Raw genomic sequence first — 22,677 nt, 5'->3', positions numbered from 1 at the left:
TGAAATTCACCGTAATAGGGTGAACCACTCACTTTCGTCATTTTCACTTGATTCGAGAACCGTAATAAGTCCCATGATACTTAGATCCGACCCGTGGTACGAGGGGGGGGGATGGGGCACGTGGTTCGCCGTCTTATCGTAAGGGTACAAAATGTAGCTGATCTGTGTCGTATTGTCTTGTATCCGATAGAGATCCGACAGTCTGTATCGGATATTTTATGTAAGGCTACGACGAGATTGTCTCGTCGATTTCTGGCATCAGAATTACAAAAAAAGTATTTTGATGAAGAATACAAGGAATTTAGTCTTTTTTAAATTTGTAATTTCATCGTAGGATCAACGGTTCAGGAATTATTTTCGAAGACGCATTTTTTTGTACCTTTAATCCAAGATGGCGGGCTGAGCGGACCCACCACGAAGGACCCACTGAACTTACAGAGTTCAATGAGCGAACCTCCCCCCCCCCCATTCCGTTCCACGGACGAAATCTTGAATTTGTCATCAGGGCCCGGAACGAAATAACATATCAAAATCATCACTACACACCTTTTGTAGGGCAAAAATCCCACTTGACTGGATTAGAATAGCTATCCGATGAAAGATAATGATCACTCAAAGAAGAAAAAAAACTGTATTGGCATCAGCTGGTGCTAACCCTGTTGCATTGCAGTTGAGAATCTCGAGGAGGGGAATCTCGACTCTATCAGTTAGTAATCCTGCTAGTGGCGCATGACGACTGAGACAGTGCGGATTGCGAGGCTGCGCTGCACAGTACATACTTAAAAATGTGGGTCACGTTGTGCACGAGCGTTCTATAATATTAGCCTTAAAATATTTGTATACAAAAACCCATATTAGGCCTTGAAAACGCGAAAATAATCCATACCGAATGTGTACATCGTAACACAAGACAATATTTATTTAGTTTTTTTTCTGACTGCAGGGTCCACCCAACATTTTTGCGCGCGAACTCTCGTTATTCCCAGTGTATTATCCTCATTTTCTTCAGTTGAAACCACAGAAACAAATGTTAATTTCGACTTGACATACGTTAACTGCTCTTCAAATCATTCATTCGAGTTCGAAATTCATTGAAACCTCGTTGTAATAATACAGAGTATTCACAAAAATGTCAGGTAGTTACACGAGAAAGGAATTTGGCGTGGACCACGAGGAGAAAACGCTGCTAGCGAAAGGTATCAAACTAACAATAAGATTACACCCACATACATTCCGTTACGACCAGCCTTCTTTACGTTGTCATAATATGTCGATTTACGTTACTTTGTAACAGGAATTGTAATTTACGATTGTTCAATTAACATTTTCCGTACAATTTACACCCAATCCTATCGGGCTATTTTCAAGGGGTCGTGCATTCCAATAAGAGTACCGAAATCAAGTTGTGTGACACGTGTGCTATGCTTGCCACAGGCAGCGGTAAAAAGCATTCATATGTATATTGACTCATAGACCATTCTCAGTGTATCTGTGTGATTATGCATGGTCCCTATGCTTTCTGCTTTTGTAAATTATATCACTGGAAGTGCCTGCGATATTTTTGTTCGTTTGACCACTCTTTGAAGACCCAAATATCAATGACAAACGACTGCTGTATAGGAGGCAATTGCCCTCATGTTTACCTACTGCCAGAAAAACAAACTGGCTAAATGGGTTGGAAAGTTAAAATACGATTTCAATAAATGTCTTCATGTTGGTATGCTGGACTGAACAGATAACCTTTTGAATCATTCAGATTACAATGAGGAGCTATGAACAAGTTTCACGACTCAGGAAACTAAACGACTCTACTTAGCAATAGTAGGAGCATATCAGCTGATCTTTGCTACTTAAAATTATAACGTACAGCTCTTATCTCTGTCACTTGAAATATAAGATAAGAAGAGGATTTTCTGCATCGCCAAGCGCTGACTGGTACTTGTAAATTGCAGCTTTGCTGACTTTAAAACTTATAATCCCCGAGACATATATAGTCATGTTTTAACTAATCAGCAAAAAACATATATTTTCCTATGACACAAAAGCTAACAGCCAATACGCAACTCTAATCACATTGGGGGTTCGGCAGTCAAATATTATCCGTGTCGTTTTCTTCTAAAAAACTAGAAATTGAGTTTTTACCCTGCTCTCTCAGCACAATAATAAATAAAGCCGAGTTGAGTTGACTGAAAAATGGCAAAAGTTTAAGCTTTGTCAAATGATTATTTTTAATGAATTGAGGTTCAGTTTTTTTAAAATCTATTTTTGATCTTTACATAGAAATAAATGATGTTCCCAAGATAAGTAGACTCCATAGTATGAACAGAGAAGGTTTTTGCAAACAAATTAGGAAAATATCAAGAGAAACTAGTGGCTACAGACTCACAGTACAAGTTGCAGGTTTATAGAAAAAAATATATTGATATCCAGTTCGAATTTTGAATCACAAATTCAAATTTGTGATTAACGATTTAAAAACCCTCATGTACCATATTATGTGAAAATGTAGCGATTTTTTTATATCGAAACACTATAATGGATCCAACATTACAATTTTGAAAGTCTGATCTGGATTCGTTATCGGTAACTAAAAAAAACTTGCGCCTACCAATTTATACCAGAAACAGAATATTTTTAGATTCTTTTTCCACCACATTGGATTTTCCATTTTGGATTTTGCAAATCTGACATCAGATATCAGATCAGCGACCCAAAAAACTTTACGGTACTAATTTTCATTCGAATTCATTCATCAATTCTCATAATATTTTTATTTAAATCATTTGGAATTTTGTACTTTAAATAATGCCAAAAATACTGAACAGATCAAAGCTAAAATCTAATCACTTCTTCGGAAAAGCTGCATCGATTGAGATCAAAACCATTGAAATCGGGTAACTCATTCTTGAGATATCGTTTTTTCTCTGAAAACACACAAAAGGGAAGCTGCAAATTAACTATATCAACCATTTGAGGCCCAAGCAGCGCGATTCAAGCAAGCGATCACGCTGTTGAGATTTTATGTTCAGAAAACCCAGCACATTTCGAGTATAGGGGACAACTGACAGTGCGCTACCGATTGTGAAAGTCGCGTGCTCAGATTTACTGCCGCAAATACATCACACAGCTTTTTTTAACAATGAGAATCGCTTGCAGTCGAATTTGTCCAATCACTTTGCAAACTGCAATGAATATGACGGAGCGATGAAAAAAGACGAGAATCACATCACCTAACACATACAAGAAGTGCTATTGCTCCGATTGGGATTCATCGATATAAAATAAACAAAGCGCTATCGTGCCGCTTGGTATTTCTCGACATAAAATAAACAAAGCGCTATCGCGCTGCTTGGGACTTTTCGTACATTTACAGAAAGCGCGGTTGCGCTGTTTGGGATTCTTCGACAGTGTTTCTTCAATACCCCCTGGGACTCGAAACGGTTAAGGGTAATCCTATCAAAAAAAAATTGTATACATAATTTCCGTTCAGTAGTGAATGGCTTTCGCAATTAAAGCGAAACCAATCAAGTCGTGTGGTACCCAGATCATTTAGTTAGCCGAAAAGTTAGGGTTCGTTTATTTCTATGTAACTAGCATCGATAACCAACATGAATAAACTACGGTGAATTTCCCATAGCTCAAACCTCTGTTTATATTAGTCATTTTTTGACTGACCCAGATAATAATATGTTCAACAAAAATTTCTCATCGTACTTCCAGTTATATTTTAAGAACTTTTCAAGCGATATAGAGGTCAAGTTGGGCACAACAAAGACAAGAGAATGTTAATAATGCCACAGCATTATTATATCATTGTGTAACGATGATTTGGCTTTAGTTTGCTTGTTGCTAGATAGTGATTGTCCTATCTCCATTGCATATCTCCTCTAATAACATGTTGCCATAAAAACATGTGATATCATTTCGTTAGACTGGGATGGATGGCGGAAGTCCCGAAAACACAAGATTTCAAACCATGTGTCAACAAAATGTGAAACTTTATATACTTATTGAATGTTCAATATTAAGACGTTTAAAAAACACATACAAGAAGGTCGAACAAATATTTCCTCTATTTACCTTGTACACTTGTATTAAAGGCCGTTCGTGTGGAAATTATGCATTATGCTTACTGCTTCAAAATTACTGCGTTTTTCAAATTTTTCCAATCAATATTTATACCAGCTTTTCACCTGAATACGACGTTTACATGTTTGGTTATTCTAGACAAAACAACCATTTGCTCTAATTGCATGTCATATGCAACATTTGGTCATCCAATAACTTCTGGTAATTATTATTTCTTTTTTTTATATTCACTTAGATCAGATTATCATTAATTTTGAGCGAGATTCCAGAACTGCGCTACACAACCTTGGTTACAAATTGCATGCCATGCATATCGTATGACGAAAGTTGCAATTTTGCAAATATATCTATTCTCGTATTATGAACTCTTGAATTTCGCTCTGCTGCTGCATTTACACTGCGTATGGGAACTTGTTAAATTTTATGCACTGCACATTTTTCTATAATATAATTCTCTACGAGGTTAAAGTAAGTAACGTTAAGGTCACGAAATATAAGGAAAAAATTCCATATTTTACAATTTTAGAATCTCTTTCGCGAAGTTGCTTTTTGAGAAACATGGGTGTTAGGTTTAATATGGTTTACTGAATTTCAGACAATTCTAATGGTGCGTAGTAACAATTTTTTTAAAACATGCACCGTTACAGTAACGTTACTAACTTCAATCACATAATTCTCAAATGTATGTATGTGCATATCAATCACCTCACCTTACCATATCTAATCAGCATTTAACCATCCAAAGGTGAAAAAATTATTATAAAATCGTATTCATCAAAACTATAGGGCGAATCAAGTTTACCGACGCATTTATAGTGTAGTACAGGAAAAAATATAACTAGAAAGGTCGATTCAATTTCAATAAAGATTTTTTTATTACTCACATACCTGTGTAGATGACTGTTTTGATGCAAATACTATGAGTTGGGTCAAAAATATTTCCCTCATCACACAGTGCATTTTATTTCTACATTCTATTATTCTGATTGGTATACTCTATCATCCCTATTCATTAGTCATGTATTTTCATTAAACTACCATTAACCCTTTGAGTGCATTATGGTGGAGTTTCGAATTTTAAATGAGTCTAGAAATCGTTGTATAGTTCACTGGGAGAGGATTGAGTTTGAAATTTTTTCCATCTCTAATTCTAGGCACTGTACCAGTACGACTTTCTCCAGGATGGGAGGGTACGGGTAGGCCTGAGGACGAGTTGAATTTTAAGGGAGTTACTATGGACCAAGCAGACCTTGAAATGAATCCACCAATGGATAAGTAAGTCTTGACTACTCGGAATTTTGATTATTTAGTGTAATGGTCTGTCTGAATAGTGACAATTTGGAATTGTGATACGTACCCCAACCATTTTTCAATCTGTGAGATATGTGAAAAGTTTGCTCAGATTGAAATGGTCGGACTCAAGGGTAAGTGGTTTGTTATGCATAAAAGTTCCTTAACCCTAGACAGAGCATCTAATTTTTTTTCCCTCTATGGAGCATGTGGGTTCCGTGTGACCGGCGTGTCTCTCTTATGTAAAATGCTGTCTACAAACGATAATTGGGTTCATGTATAGACGAATCTCTTCGTTTTTCAATAAGGAATAAAATTACGTATATGAAAGTCAATTCTCAAAAAACCATTTTTGACGAAGAAAAATCTAAAAAAACGTGAAAGAGTGACTTTTTTCAAACAAAAAAATCCTAATCTTTTCTCTACTCAACTGATTGTAAAAATTCAAACAGGGAATTAAATTCGACACAGCATATGAGAAAAAAAATATCAATGTTGCGCTCTCTCAAAAGAGTATATTTATTCAAGTGTATGAATGCGGCCAGTTTAGCAAGATTCAGAAATGGGATGAATTGAGGGTAATTCGGTACAAAAAAGTTTTTTATAATTATTATCGATATATATTTATTCAATAATTGAAAAAATATATCAAATACAAGCCAAATAATAAACAATGCCGTATTTTTTTTTAAGCCCAAGCAAAGCAAACAGCACGTCGCTGTTTTGTGCAAATCACATACAGCTAGTGGGCAGATGTCGCGAAAACCTCTGACTTAAGATCTAGGGCAAAAAGGACATCGCACCACACCATTAGCAGATGTATAGTTTATAATCCTGCAATAACAAGTCTAATTAATAAATGTAAAGAAAATAATCGAATTCGAATTAACACTACAAAAAATTAACACAAAAGAGCACGTGGGGTCCGCTTGGACCCCGAATTTTCTTTCACTGAACACTGAATCAAAACCTGGCAGCTGCCTGACGCTGTATCGACTAGGCTCACTTTTTACATACTTAAATTAAATTATGAAGCGGTTCCAGACCCCCATAGTTTAAAATGGAAATGGGGTCCCCACATGTGGACCCCATATGCTCCTTCTAGGGTTAATAAGTAAAAATTTTAATTTATGAAACTGGGAGCATGAATGATTGACTAATAATTGATTTCTTACAGGTGGAATTGGGTTGCCATGGTATTTTTATTACATGGAATTGGTAGCTTGATGCCGTGGAATATGTTCATTACTGCCAAACTTGTAAGAATATCATTATCTCAATTTTGAAAGTGAAACAAAAACAGAATCAATCGTTTATCTATGAACCATTGTTTTATATAAGTTATAAATTCTAATCATTATTTTTTTGTACTATACAATAATAGTCAATATTTTTGGGTCATAATTTTATATTAACGATGTGTTCAAAGTATCTCAACTCTTAATCGAGTATTCATGCTGCAAGTTAGTTTCTGAAGTTTTGATGATGGGTAGCTACAGAGTTGCTATGTATCATATTTTTCTCTTTAGTCAGACAATAAAGGTTCAAATGTAGATGAGCGATTGAATACGATTAAGTCCGTTACAATCTTCTCAACATATTTTGATTTTTGCACAGTACTTTACTGAATACAAGTTTTCAAAGGAATACACAGGCTACAAGTCGAACTACGCCACGGATTATGACACTTATTCACCAGTTGCTGCACAAGTTCCAAATTTAATTTTCAATTGGTTGACTCTATTTATCCAACTAGGGTTCGTAAATTAATTTAAATCTATTTGATAAGAATAAAATAGCTAGATTTACTTCAACCCATTTTCTCAATAATCACATGCCATATTTAAATACCGTATTGGTCTAAATATAAGGCGACCCACAATTTTACGACTTTGTTTCAAGAATTTTTTTTATAAACCGAATGTAGGTTGAATTTTATGAGAAAAGTATCTATCATCACTGATGTATTTTTTGATTAATATTGCATTTTCGGCATGCATTGTATCAATGAAACTCGAGCGTATTGTATAAATATCTCATTCTTAATTTGTTTATACTTACTACTCTTTTCAAGATTCGTGATTTTATTAGTCAAATGTTACAACAGTTAATCAATAACGAAGTTTTTTTAGGCGATACAGCAGATTTCCTAAAAAATCTCGACTTATTTTCAAACCAATACAGTAGTGTTCATTATATTTATTTCTGCCCACTCATGATGATTCAATTATTTTATTTTTCACTGTCTCAAGTGCTATAATTTATCAACTTCTATAACTCTGTCGTGAGTAATAAATTTCCAGTCCGAACAAATACTTTGATTAAGCATAATTGTAAATTGCTTGCATTCTTGAGAAGCTTGACCTTTAATAATATTTGATACAGATTATAAAAGGTCACTGACTATTTATTTTAAGTACGAATAGGCTGTTGGATCAATAACATTTTTATAATATTAACAAATTTCTTAACAAAATTTAATTGATTCATTATCGTTTTATTAAACCATTGCATAAAATAAATTATAATTATTCTTCTTTTTGATCATCTGTATGTTTAAAACATAAAGTAGAAGACTCTATAGTATCTCAAGGGAGTGACGTGGACGATTTCGACATTGACGCATATACTGAGAGAATATCTTGAAAGTTAACACTCTGTCACCGCCGACTCGGCATCACTCACGTTCTTCATCTGTTTTTCGCAGGCTGGCCATCCCATATTTAATTTTAAACTGCGAAAGGTCGAAAAATGATTGCCTCGACGACGACGACGATTATGTTTTCGTTTTATGTATGGGTCATTCCCTGTCAAATCGTCCATGAATCATAATTTGAGTTTTTGATTCCATCGAAATTTTTATGGATGATCACACCTAATGTGATAAGCTTCAAGGACTTTTTTCGATTTTCGGCCTTTCGCAGTTTGAAATTAAATATGGGATGGCCAGTCTGCGAAAAACAGACGAAGAACGTGAGTGGTGCCGAGTCGGCGGTGACCGAGTTTAACTTTCAAGATATTCTATCAGTATGTCCAAATATCGAAGTCTACGTGTATCAAACGCAAAAAAGAGCCTAACATCCTCATTCTATTTGCAATTCTGAACAAAAACACACCCATGCATTTTCATTTGACGTAGAAATAAAGATGTGACATGAATTCTACAAATTTACTATTGGGATTTCGTAGAATCCATGCCATTTGTTTATTAGCAAATTTATTTATTTTTCAAATGAAAATGCGTTGAAATGTTGTGTTTAGAACAAGCCCTCTTTCGCGTTTCAGATAAATGGACTTCGATATTTGTAGATATATACATTATATATGACAACCTCGAAATCGACTAGGGTACCTCTTTAACAAATCTTACTTCTGTCGTATTTAGATAATTCTTTGAGCCTTGGAAAGATCACTACAACATTTTCTTAAAATAGATAATAACCCTAAGAAATAGGCACGTTATTTCAAAGTAACCATCCAATCAATCTCAAGTGAATAATGAAGGCCTTAGCTGTGTAAACGAACAATAGGGCTTTCAAAAATCAGTCCAGTGACGCGGTTTTTTTTTATTGTAAACGATATGATAACATGCTATAACAGAATTAAGTTTACAAAGTGATAGAAATATTACATCATTACGGAAAACTTTTCCATTACGAGTGATTGTTACTATAAGTTATTGAACAATGAAACTTAAAAGTTTATTTATTAAACTTGCCCTGTCATGTGAAATTAGAGTTTTTCACACATAAAATATAATCATCGTGTATACTGCGGCTGTATGTGCTTTAACCCCAGTTAAGCCGAAATGCCGACAGTCAATAGTGCTTCGAGCTGTAAAGAATCTTCTTTGACCCATTCTTCAAAATCAAATGAATCTTGTTTCATTAGCCTCTAACTAAGTGCAAAATCTTCAATAGTCAACAATCTTCTGTCACTGCAAGTTTTCTCAAATATGAACTCTTCAAAATTGTTTCATCGCAGCAAGTAATAACCCTTTTTTCCCTCAGATAACAATTAATATTAATATATTATGTTATTTCTCAATTTCAAGCTTTGATTGGACTACTTCTCTTTATTATATCTCAAATTATGATCATCGACTTACGGTATATACATACACTTTTCTTTGTCATACAGGGACAATTTAACAGCACGAATTGTATGGGGACTCTTGATACAAGTCGCAATGTTTGTGCTGACAATCGTTTTAGCAATGACAAACAGCTCTGCCTGGCCTGGTTTATTCTTTTGGATTACCATGATCTCTATTGTTGCTTTGAACAGTATGTCATCTATCGATTAAAGTATCTATATGTAGTGTGTATGAGGTATTGTTATAGATATTTTGCATGATTAGAGCAATCCACATCTGTATTTCAGACTTCTTCATCTTCCACAGAATGTATTTATCTATTACCATTGAAAGATTCAACGTTTCTTTTACCGAGGATCTGGGGTGAGGGTGGGGGAATCTACAGAGTTGGGAAGATTTGCTCTAATATTATCAATTCTAAAACAGCGTAATTTCATTTGAATTGTTCCAAAAAACTTCCAAATTTCTCGTAATTTAGTATATTGACACTGTGTGGGAATGATGAATGAATGAAAAAAAAAAAAAACAATTAGAACACACCACTACAATATACATTCTCCTATTTCATATTATGCTCAACAAATATCAATCATGTAGCATAAATTCGGTTCAACACACGTCTACAATCTATTTCCCAGAATGACATATCCAGAGAGGCAACAGAATCGAGAAATCGGAGGATTCTCAAGGGATTTTTGAGTTCTGCCAAAACACAGCAAAATTTCAAAAATTCTCATCAAACTTGAGGAAATGTTGAAAAAATATTTTTGTTTTGTTTGTCCAAATTATTTCAGTTTTATTAGTAATAATTAAAAACGAATTAAATATTAATTCGTTTGAGATAGAACAAATAATTTTTCACTTTGACGTAACATCTGTTTAATTATATTACATCGTTCTCTACAAGTTACCTTGAGCAGCATTTACAAGACCAGTTTTGAAGCATGATTGTAGTCTCTCTGGGAATGAAGGAAATCTCACGGAATATTGTATCAATTTCAATTCAATTCAATTTTTGTTATCACCCTGAATATCCCTACACTCCGTTCAGTGACATAACAGACTTACAATTCAAAGAAAACTCATCTGTTTTAGTAGAATCTGGTAGGATGGAATGAACGGGTAGCATCATTGTAAGTTAACAGGAGAGCTTAAGGTATTGGATAGCATAATTATGCAAGCACTTCTCTTTTCCCCTTATTTGATCACCAAAGCGCAAAGCAAGTCCGCTCTCTCATTGGACGGAGTATAGTTTTCTGAATGTACATTTAGTAAAAAACATAGATCAACCCAGTTTGAATATGTTACACACACATTACCTCCTCATTGTAGTAATTGAATTGAAGAAATCTAATGCTAAATTTCTGAAAATTTCAGCTGGTAGCGGTATATATCAGAATTCAGTGTATGGAATGGCTGCAAAACTGCCTGCCAAGTATACAGGAATGGTTGTTTTGGGTTCTGTAAGTATATTGAATTAAATGATTTATTTAATGTGCACATTATTTTATACTTCAACAATGGTACAATTTTTTTCATTAGGATTTTATTGCTAAAGTTGGTGCAACAAAAATTTCTGTGTCACCAGGACACTTATTCTCAGGGTTTCATTGTATCAAACTGTGTTGGTAACTGCGATACTATATATTTTGTATGTCGCTAATTTTTATATATTTTTTTTTCTGTTCCAGAATATTAGTGGGACTATAATTGCTATAATTGAATTACTATCCAGTATGATGTCTCCGAACAAACGGACTGCAGCGATATACTATTTCATAACAGCCCTATTAGTTCTTTTGGCTTGTTTTGATACATATTTTGCTTTGCCCTTGAATGTGAGTACGAAAATGATGAAAATTTAATAGCAAAGATTGCACATGTCTTAATGTTCAATGATATGTTGAAAGTACATAAGCTCACAATTTATTTTACAAATGAATGTTTTCCAATAACTTGGAAACATTTATCAAACCATCTATCTCCTTGTTATGAAAACGCACTTGCACTAGTTATTTTAATTTTGTGCTTCAGTCAATTTCAAACATCGACCAAACGCATGAAGTGTCGTGATTTCTTGCTGGAAGAATGAATCTTTTAAATTCTTGTGCTGTGGTAGTTAACTATACATAACGCAGCATAGGTACAATTATGTCTGTCACTTTTTGTTTTGAACACGTGATAAGCATGCTAGATCTTTCAAAATTAAGTAATCACTGTTGGTAATATTTTAAAATGTATATTTGTATCTTGCTCTGTATGTTGAGAATTACTTACATGTTCTACAGAGATTTTATCGGCATCATGAACTGATAAACCAAAAAGCAGCCAACAGAAAAGCTTTAAATGATAGTATAAGAGGACAGACATCGAGACCACCGTACTGGGAAATATTTAAAAAATGTTGGCCACAATGCTTCAATGTGTTCTTTGTTTTCTTTGTTACACTCTCAATATTTCCCGGTGTCCAGTCTGGCATTCAACAGATTTCACACGATTTCATCATTGAAGAGACATATTATATGAATGTCATGTGTTTCATGACATTCAACGTAACGGCAATGATTGGGAGCTTGATCGCTTCTTTTTTGCAATGGGTGAGCTCGATTGGTAATCTTAATTCTTCATTTTTAGTTGTTAAAGGTACTTTACTTGTATTTCAAAAATGTTTGAAATGTTGAACTATGATTCACCTATCTGCTCGTTTGAATCACTACAAGGTTTAGGTCCGTTTATTCATTAATTAGATTATTTTTTGCATAGCCCTGGAGGAAATACCTTGTCATTCCTATTCTTCTGAGGGTGCTATACATACCGATATTTTTATTATGCAACTACAAACCTAATTCAGCTGTCAGGACAATACCAGTTTTAATTAAAGATGATACAGCTTATTGGTTGATAGCCATGACAATGGGTCTGACCAGTGGCTACTTTTCATCAGCTGCTATGATGCACTGTCCAAGGTAAACACGATCATGGATTTTGAAATACTTCTTGAGATGCTTGCAAACTATTATTTTACATCAGACATTTTATGTGAGGTGGATCCATCACCTCCTAGAGGTCTTCTTAATTTCATATAGTGGTAGTCTGCAAGGAGTCAGATTTTTATGCCAACCAATTTTTTAAATAACCAAAAATTCATTGGCTTGCAATTAAAAATTTGAGCAAAGTCTTTATTTACAGAGATGCCTGACTCCGTAACTATTAATGCCGATGTAAAATATTTGTCTAATAATTACGGGGAAAGTTAAAGTTCAGAAAAAACACGATTGTATTTTGTCCCATTCAAAGTTAATTTGCAGTTGCTTTTGTCAATCGTAAATAAATTATCTACTACGTTGTCACAAAAAAAAAAAATAGCTGGTCTCATTTGTATTTGATATTTTAGTAGTGATAAATATGTTTCTATGTTTCAGAACGGTAGAGTCTCAGCATCAAGCAACTGCTGGTATGTTTGGTGCTGCATTTCTAATAACTGGTATCGTCGCAGGTCTCGTATTTGCAATAGCAATGCCTTTGATAGTTTCCAGTTCAATTTTTCTATAAACTTTTCACATACAATTGAATTGTATCGATTTTTGGATGATTTGTAGTCTTCTTACGGATGAACCAAACATACAGTCCAGTACGTTAAACAGTTGCAAAGACTATAATATCATATAACGAAGGTTTGAAAGTGGTACTGATATTCGTGGACTTGAATTTAATTGTTACAACATTCCCTTCGAATAGAAAATCCTTTAAAAGATCATTAATCTCAAAACCATGGCATAATTATTGATGACTTTAAAGAGATCCTAGTATTACATAATTTTTACAAGTAAAAAGTCGCATCATTTAAACGATAATAATTAACTAAAGCTTATTTTGATCGTAAATAAATTCTCTACGAATCAACAAAGTCACATTTTGTATTTGGCTCCTCAGTTGATCAAACAACATAATTAGTAAAATCATTATAAGCGGTGAATAGTAAGCCAATGCCTTAATAATAGAAACAAAACACTCCAGCGTTATCCAAAATATTATTTTGTAGATTTGTAGAGAATTCATTTGCGAACAAAATGAACCGTAGTTCATAAAAATCGACCAAACGATGCGAATAGAATAAATGAGAATAGAATCTCCTCAAAGTCGTGAATAATTGTGTTGTTGTAGCTGAAACTTAAGGTTTTCAAATTTTGTTCTGTGTTAAGGGAATATTGTTTCAACTAAATACAACTTGATTAACTTGAGTTTTATTTTTAAACCATCCATATATTATATTTCTGTCTTTACAGCTGCTTGACTGCACTGTCCGTTTAATGCATCCTTAAGACTGGAATACTTTCGGGACGATTTGTCGACCAAATGAATAAATGCTTTTTTGTTATTCACTTTTATACCTGACAAGATTGTTAAACCTTATAAAAATAATCTGCAGTGGACGCTAGATATACTGTGTTAGTACCGTGCTAGAATACCCAAACGCGGGGCCCGAGCAGAGGAAAATTCTCTAAAATGGCTAACTGCTAACCGCTACCACTGCTGGCGTCGGAAGCAGGAGCCGTGCGCGGTGAGAGATGCTGCATTTGTATGTTTGACCGTGCTTGTGGAGGGGCACTCGCTCGCAAGGCCTTATACTGAAAGGCTATTTATCTAGCGCCCACTGTACTGCATTTGAATGTATCAAACTATAATGCAGACTTACCATTACAAACGAATGGCAAATTAGAAGTACATAAATAGATTTTGTGCTTCCATGTAACTGTACAATTACATAGATGCCAGAAATCGGAATATTACATATTTCCGTATGAATTTTTGTTAATTCAGAAGGGAATTCAATCTTGTCACCTTGAAGGTAAGTTTTTGATCATAGAACGAAACGAAGGTTTGCTCTTTACATGTGCATTGGATCGATTTGTAGACAAAGTTGTACAAAATTTCTGCAGCACTTCGGGTGCATTTGCATTCGAAATTTTGTCGTATGATAATATGTTCCACTACTCTTATGTCCATTCAATTTGTCTTGTAGTGCAAGTAGTACGTATAACTTTGTTTCGTAACTACATTATTTATAGCCAATCCATGCACTCGATCCGTGTTGCCCGATCCTAGATCTCATAACATTCTTTAAAGAAATAAATGACAGAATCGTATGTATCGTTTATGATACTTTTTAAAATTACTACGACAAATCCAAATCGGAGAGTTACGTATTTGGCTGCAATGCATTTGAAACTCTAGTACCAAAATTCAGCAACTACGAGCAAAATCCTCTGACAAGTTTGGTGGGTCTATGTGGACTAGGAGGCGTGGAAATTCTATAAATACTGATTTGACTACATCTTATGCAAATTGAGTTAGTTACTTCGATATCCAATTGGAAACACAAAGATCTTAATTATAACGAATAATTCTTGCATGCATACTCGCCATAATAAGACCTTTATAAGGCTGGCTGTCTTTACCATTTCTTCACAATTAGCTAAAGTTCTATCAAATGCGACAACCTAATCGTCTAATCTATAATGTGAAAAAACACGGTTGTTTCTTGTATAAATTATTTAAAAAAACAACTCGATAGAAAAATCAGCCAATTGGGTTGTTAATTTTGAAAACCAGGTGAATATTTGATAAAGGTATGTGGCACCAATACAAACTGGCCACAAAGCAAAGTATGAACGGAGTGGAAACTTACATATTTTTCAGAAGTGATAATTCATTCAACTTATTCTGAGACATGAGTCAGATGACGTATTCGGTATATTTGTGTTTTTCTCGTGTCAGATGCTATTGGATTGTCCAATTTCAAATTGTTGTAATTTGCTAACGACAAACTTTCCATGAGAAATAAAAAACATTTCATTCGCAGATTTTCACTAGGAATACGTTGATAGCCTATGACGCGATGGTCCTGAGTCACCCTGCATGATAGTTAATTAAACAACTGCATTTACTATTTGCATAATAATTAAGAAATCTGTATCGATAGGGAAATTACATTTAAAAACGGAGGCACTCCGTAACGTAGTAATTACTGAGAATTTAAGGGGGTGCTCTCCGAACATCGAAGTCCACGTATCTCAAACGCAAAGAAGGGTTCAAGAGCCTCATTCTGTACGCAACTGTGAACAAAAAAATTTGAATCCATTTTCATTCGACGCTGAAATATAGAAATGGTATAAATTCTACGAATTTACTAATCCGACTTCGTAGAATCCGTCTGATTTCTTCACTTCCGCGCAAATAAAAATGTATTGGAGTGTTTTTATTTAGAATTGTCTATAGAATGAGGCTGTTAAACCCTTGTTGCGTTTGTTGTGAGATACGTGGACTTTGATATTTGGAGATATATACATCAGTTTTGAAATCAATCTTCTGTGTTCTGAACATACCATGGTTTTATCCTGCGCGTATGTGACATTATATGGAGATTATTTATTTAGAGTATTATTGCATATGCTTTTAAATAGCTTCATCTTTTATTGCAAAACTGTAAAGGGGACACGACGTGGGAATTACATATTTGGCACTTGAATTGGTTTTCCAGTAGAAGAAATCAATTGCATAATTTACAAAACTATCATTCATGAAAATACAAGTGCTTGCCTGCATCCCAATGGATCTAAAACTTACTGACATTGAAAATATTACAAAAAAATTGATAAACGTAACATAACACTTTTATCAAATATACACCTAGCCATACCAGTTGTCCGAACAAAGTTATAAGCAAATTTTATGCACATGAATTATACCCCTACATCGGACAATTAAAGCTGCTTGCAATGCATTCTATGTGCATATAATTTCTGCACAAACTAAATTCGTAATAAAATTTAATAATACAACACATAAAAAGTTATTGAATTATCAATTGGAGCATAATATTCTATGACAGAATGTAAACATTTTATTATGAAATTGTGATATTTTGTTCTTTTAAAAAAGTTTCCGTTTATTTTGTTATTAGAATAGTTTCATTATGTGTGTTAGCTTTTTACATTTTTTTTTTCAGAATCAAAATATCATAATTTAATATATTTTAAATTATTTGTTCTATGGTTAAACCATGGGGTCCTAGAACCGACATTACTGTTTTGTATTTACAGTGAATCAAATATGGAATGTTCTAGGCGAAGTGGTTCAATCAGGCCTTTAATGTCTTTTCAATTTCGCATGCTGATAGCTCTCGGTAAGCTAGATTTTTGAGCCAGACCACTGAACTGATATTGCCAAATACATCAAGATCTTTGCAAATGAAAATTTCGTTTAGAAGAATGTTTGGAAAATATAACGCATATTTTGAGATGGATTAAAACTCGAAAATTTATTTCGAGATCATGCCTCTTTTTCGAGAAAGATCGTTTAATTTCAAGAGTCCTTTTAACCCTCTGTAGCGCAAGATGTTAAAATTTTTAAATAAGTACTGAAACATGTTAATCAAATGAAATAAAAATACACATGTTTCTGGAAACATCTTATTTTTCTTATTTATTCGAAAAAAAAACAGGGTTAAAGAGAGTGTGACGGAAATGTTACACTGCATCAAAAGTGCAACTTAACTTGGGTGAAATTGTCTGAAACAATTGTTGTGTTTATTGTAGCATAGAGCAATGCCACATTTCTCGCACATTGTTTGTGAGATACCAGAGCAGTTTGGAAATTTGTAGCGTGTTCTCTTTTCTGTCCAAACGGGCCAGTGTCCTGTTTGATCTTGCCTGATTGCCATTGGAGGAACATGCCATCTACATTTTTTGTCATAAACTAAGTCAATACATTAGTTTGTTACAGATAAGTTACATTGATGCAAAATGCGTTTGAAAGAATACTAGAATTTTAGTAGGCAGATAATCGGTCTGTGACAGAAATGTTACACGGCGCTACAGAGGGTTAACTGTTTTAAATTCTGAAGAAAGTCGTAAGTCTTTCAATGACCATTCCGGGCAATTCCAAAATTTCAAGAACTTGTTCCACTCTGTTTTTGAAGCATTGCGATTGAACCGTCACCCGATGTTAACACGAAGCTGAAGCTAGCAGCCAGAGTTAGCAGCCAAACGTATTGAACTTTTTTGGAAATATAAAATTATAGTACAGTTTTATTCTCATGATTTTATAAAAGTATCGGGAGTATCAAGGTAATTCACAAAATTTTGACTTTCAGACTTCACTACATTATTTCAATGAGCATCAGAACATTTGGCTGCTAGCTTTAGTCTCATAACGTCAATAGAAAACAACCTGTCTTGGTCGGATGATATGCCCCTTTTTGAAATATTCTTGACGAGTTTAGGTACATTGTTGAATCATAACAGAAAAGATTAAAGTAGAATAACCTTTTTTCCGTACTTTCAACAATTGAGGAATAGGTGAAACCACACGTGTAATGGCTGTCATATATCTTTATTGGCAATGTTTTAGTCAGAGCATCAGCCATCACCAGATCTGTAAATAAAACAAGTGTTGCAAACAGCCATAACTGAACATGGTTTTGATTTTTTAAAACCACATATATGCAATGAATAAAATTTTGAAAGGATATTGTATCTCTGAAATTAGGTGTTGCAAACTTTCAATGAGACGTTGCACTTTACATTTGTAAATATCTTTATTCAAGTTGGTCAATCAGTATCATACTTCTCTCTAGTTGTGCCATTTTTTGTATGATGTTCTATCATTGTTCAATTTATTTGGTCATCATTGTCATTTCCCGTACTTTCTTTGTATGTTCTAGGAAAATCTAATTACCCAGTTAGTGTTAAGTGGTTTCCTTTGCATAGCATGTCGGATAATCTGTCCACGACGGATTTTCATTTGATTTTTAGTTTTATAACTTTGTGTATTTTTATAGATCAACTTTCTTCAAATATATTATTTCATATTCCAACTTATATTGACAAATAGGACCTCTCTCATGGCTGAGTACAGTATTGTAATCTCCAACTTCCCTCTTTACGTACTTATCAGCTGCCCTTGATTGTTAAAAACATATTTTAATCAATTCCATCGATTCTTTGGTGACGTGCTGTGATTGCAGCATTTCAAAAACGGAAATTAGCATGTTTTCGAAATTTAGAAATTTTTTAATGAACAGTGAATGATCTATAATTGCTTTCGGAATTTGATATAATGTAAAACACTCTAAGAGCAACCGAACTTTGTGCCTCCCCGCCCCGAGCTTGTCAATTATAATTGGACGTGTGCTCCACGAATTTTCAGTTTCTTTCCAAAGTGAGGTAAAATACAATTCTGAAAATAATTTTCGAGCTCTAATATGCCTTAGAGTTTCTGTCAGATTTTTTCAGATGAGTAAAATTAATTGTTAAACATCCTCTGAAAATCATTTCACTCCTAATTATTATAATTGTTATTGTTATTATTATTTCAGTTCACATTATCTTACAAATCTGTGGCATTTTCCGATCTGAGTGGAAGAAAAGTTGTACTCTAATATCAATGATTATGGAAATATTAATTTTTAAACAAAACCTTGCTTCAAGTTTAGCTTGTAAATACCCTGATGAATTTTACAATATTGAGACTATGCTTTGGCTTAAGAATCTAGTTTCCAGAGAACTGTTAGCGTGCCAAGTTGAAAAAATATATGATGCCTGACCGATCTACTTCCATATATTATTTGTTTTGTATCTACAGTTTGAGGCTCTCTAGTTTATAGTGTGAATTCATATTTTTATCCTAAATCACGCTGCATTTCACCAGAATTAAACAAATGTCAATAGTAAAGCCTATGTAGCATATTAAGGGAGGAGACCCAGTTAGAACGTCCAAAAAAAAGTTTTTTTTCCGAATTTTTTCTTGTCTAAACGACAAAATAATTTATAACAACAGTTTTTCCATATGAATGATATATATTTAAAGTATACATTACAATTTTTTCAAAGAAAAATATTTAAAAATAAGCCGGTAGGAGGCAATGGGTCTCGTCTGCAAAAAAAAAGGGTGTTGCGGTGATCACTTTCGCGCTGCAATGGATCATCTGAAACCAACCAAAGAGAGGGGATCTTTAGTTAATGATATAATGCTCCGGATGAACGGAGGGTTTTGAAAAATTTCAAAATTTCACAAAATGGCGGACGTTGAAAGTCAAAAGTATTGTTTTGACCAAAATTTCACTGACATTTTTGACTACGAAAAAAAAATAATTGTCAAAAAAAAATCCTTCGTTCATCCGGAGGACAACTAAGTATAGAATAAGTGAGACAAATTTCAAACCGGTCGGTAAAGCCGTTCTCGAGTTACAGTGATCACCGACTTCGAAAACATGGTTTCGAGAAAAACGCGTTTAAAGTTTTGCGTACGATTTGCATGCAGATAAAAATTTATCTTGTAACTCACATTGAATTGTCTATTCCTGGGCCATATATTGCGCCTTCCTCCGATTTGTTAGCTACACCTGCAGCAATTTTTCGTTGACGACGAGCTACCCTTGTCTCTCGAGTATTTTCGAGGAAGCGCCGGTTAGCTTTGTCAAACACGGTGCCCTTCAAAATTATATATCTTGGCGAATAACGGTCCGATTTGCCAGTAATTCGTCGGAAAATACTCTTGAAATATTGTACTTTTAGAAAATGGATATAAACAAAACTCGATTTTTACAAAATTCCAACTGGGTCTACCCTTAACAAAGTTTTAAATTACAATTTGCCGAGCAGTGTTTCAGCACAAAAAATGCGACTGTATCTGCTAAAAAAAAAAAATTAATAATTACAGTAGGATGCATAATAGCAAGATTTATTTATATAACTATTAATCTTTTACTCAATGAAATTTAACGTTTATCACAGTTTTCAATTTCACGTGTTGTGGTTAAATATTGGTACTTGTAAATTTTCCGATTATTAACACAAGAACTACCGACGTAAAATGTAACATGAGGTAGGAATTTTTAAATGGAATTGTAAAACCAGTCTAATATGACAAAAATAAAATTTATGATATTACTTCTGTAGTTATCGTTTTACGTCATTGCGGGAAAAAAAATGTTAAATGAAGTAGAAATTTTAAAATGAAATTGTAAAAAAAACCAGTCATTTTGACTGGTCTGGTAGTTCTAGTGTTAATTAGAAAGATTGAGTAATCTAATGAATTACGTCTACTGAAGTTCGATCAGTAAATATACATAGATGTATATCTAGTCCATCACTATAATCATAATAACACCTTTGATCAAATTTGAATTAAAAATTGTCAAATCGTTTGAATAATCATTTGAAATTATCAGACACCGGTTATATCGTACTGAGTACGTCAATGTTTCCTATCCTTCTGGCTGCGCCAGACAATATTATATTTTATTGTGAACTATATGTACAATTACACGTATAACTAATATACTCTACAAACTGCAGTAGCAGACCTTTGATACTTGGTAAAATAATACTTTTTTTTTATGTATACAATTATACACCTTGTCTTTTCATTATTTCAATCAACTTTATATGAGCTTACTTTTTACATATTACACCTGGCCACTTCAGGACTAAACTCTAATGGATTTAATTTTCGTGGGGGACAATCCTTCATATTAAGCAATGGAGACAATAAAAATGAAGAAAGAAAAACGAGAGAACTGTTGATGGATGAATTTGAATCACTTCGATTACTGAAATATGTGTATGTGTACAGTGTACGATTAGTAACCAGTTTCATTTAGGCCAAATATTTTTATATTGTCATCATTTAATTGAATGTCATCGCATATATTATCATTCTTTAAGGACATATCTGTCAGTCATCAACATTTATTAGTATGTATAGTAATTTATCATCAATAATTATATTTAACGTCATATTCTTGCCTTATTACAAGAACGATAGAATTCGTTTTCAGATGTGCCTGTCCAAATTGCTTTTTACGTACTTCAATTGAGAAAAACTGGTTCTAAGATTTTACGACGGAACATTGAATTGTAGTTATGCCAGCTCGGCATTGTGACAGTAATTTGTTTGTACCACGAAATAAACCATTGATTTGAGCCGTTGTGAAATAGATTATATCAATGACCCAAAATATCGCAAAGTCTGCAATGTAGTCAAGACAATCGATGGCGAAGTGTAAGCAAACATTTTAATTAAGTGAAAACATGTAGAGAGATATTTTTACCTTCTAATTGAAACACGTAATTCTCCACTTACATTACGGTGAAACGTTTTAGCGGCGTATTTTACATTCTTCATGCTTAAACTTACAAAAACAACTGTTTCCAGAACCTAATTAGTTTTATACCCAGCTTCAATCACCGATTTGTAAATAACATTGAATACATGTAATCTGCCTTATGTAAGGTTGGCATCGTTGTTGCTACATTTTCTCACTGAACTTCTTTTTCTCATTTTTTAGTATTCCTACTCTCTTCGGCAATTAAACAACAGTCTCAAGTTTGGTAATTATGAATACATAAAAAATTATTCCAAGATGTGTATAAAATGTAATGAGCTGCTTAGACTTTTTGAAATTTGATTTGTACTTAAAATCAAAAGATTGAGTCAAACCGTTTGGAATTCAAAAATATACAAAGTTTTTGCGAACCATGATTTCGAGCAAATCTAGCAAAGATGAACGAAGTATAGAATTCATAATTGAAACTGACAATTGAGTGTCATGCTGTGGTTCATTGGTGATATTGGATACCAGGTTTGATTCCTGGCTCCGTCGTTAATTTTTCAACTCACCTGAAAATTTCGAAATTGTACTCTTCAACTAGATATTGGAGTTTGTGACTCATTTGTCTAAGATATTATAAAGTAGCAACACGTTGCGGCCACACCCACGAATATTTTCCAATGCGTTTTGTGGCAAAACTATTAGACATAGACACATGCTCTCGCTACTATTTAACAGAGTTCATTGACACATTGAAAACACTTGAGTATAATGTTTTTTATCTGTAAGAGTTCAGTCAGCAGTCGCAAAAGTGTGTAGTCTTGTTCCGCCTTGGCTTACGAATGTTATTATATCGCCAAAGCTATTGATCTGGTTGTAAAAAAATATAATCTATGCATAGGAAAAAAGAATCAGTCGGTTCAGTAATTCTGGAGTTATAAGGTAACATCCGCACAAGCAAACAGAAGGATGTTGAGTTTCATGTACATATGTAGTTAAGAGAAGGAAGAGATGACTCATAACAAATGAAATTTACGGTAATTTCATGATGATTTACATATTTATTGAACATAAAGATGCTATTCAG

At 33.8% G+C, this 22,677-nt stretch overlaps 1 protein-coding gene across 8 annotated transcripts; it reads left to right on the top strand.

Annotated features, from left to right (window-relative positions):
- The first annotated feature begins 713 nt into the window (after positions 1 to 713).
- Positions 714 to 21,462, top strand: LOC124213118 (Equilibrative nucleoside transporter 2). 8 transcript variants are annotated; one of them, XM_046614064.2, is made up of 13 exons: positions 715 to 787; positions 1,137 to 1,196; positions 4,228 to 4,290; positions 5,244 to 5,364; positions 6,557 to 6,638; positions 6,997 to 7,136; positions 9,520 to 9,665; positions 10,853 to 10,938; positions 11,167 to 11,313; positions 11,764 to 12,072; positions 12,239 to 12,441; positions 12,898 to 12,929; positions 20,965 to 21,462. In XM_046614064.2, the coding sequence occupies exons 3-13, from the start codon at positions 4,254 to 4,256 to the stop codon at positions 21,138 to 21,140; spliced, it is 1,479 nt and encodes a 492-aa protein (XP_046470020.1). In that variant the 5' UTR covers positions 715 to 787; positions 1,137 to 1,196; positions 4,228 to 4,253; the 3' UTR covers positions 21,141 to 21,462. The 8 variants fall into 8 exon arrangements, with proteins under 8 accessions (XP_046470039.1, XP_046470047.1, XP_046470020.1 ...); XM_046614038.2 differs by having other exon boundaries at positions 739 to 787; positions 944 to 1,196; XM_046614083.2 differs by lacking the exon at positions 4,228 to 4,290 and having other exon boundaries at positions 714 to 787.
- Positions 21,463 to 22,677: the final 1,215 nt, after the last annotated feature.

Source organism: Neodiprion pinetum, chromosome 1 (genome assembly GCF_021155775.2).
Source record: "Neodiprion pinetum isolate iyNeoPine1 chromosome 1, iyNeoPine1.2, whole genome shotgun sequence".
Taxonomy (NCBI): Eukaryota; Metazoa; Arthropoda; class Insecta; order Hymenoptera; family Diprionidae; genus Neodiprion; species Neodiprion pinetum.
Note: the sequence above shows the minus strand (reverse complement) of the source record. Positions and strands in the feature narration are given on the sequence as shown.

Coding starts and splice junctions, on each gene's coding strand:
- LOC124213118 (XM_046614038.2), top strand. CDS start 1,130: ATGTCAGGTAGTTACACGAGAAAGGAATTTGGCGTGGACCACGAGGAG. Junction 4,291..5,243: donor TGGTCATCCAATAACTTCTG/GTAATTATTATT, acceptor CTCTAATTCTAG/GCACTGTACCAGTACGACTT. Junction 11,314..11,763: donor ATTTTGCTTTGCCCTTGAAT/GTGAGTACGAAA, acceptor CATGTTCTACAG/AGATTTTATCGGCATCATGA.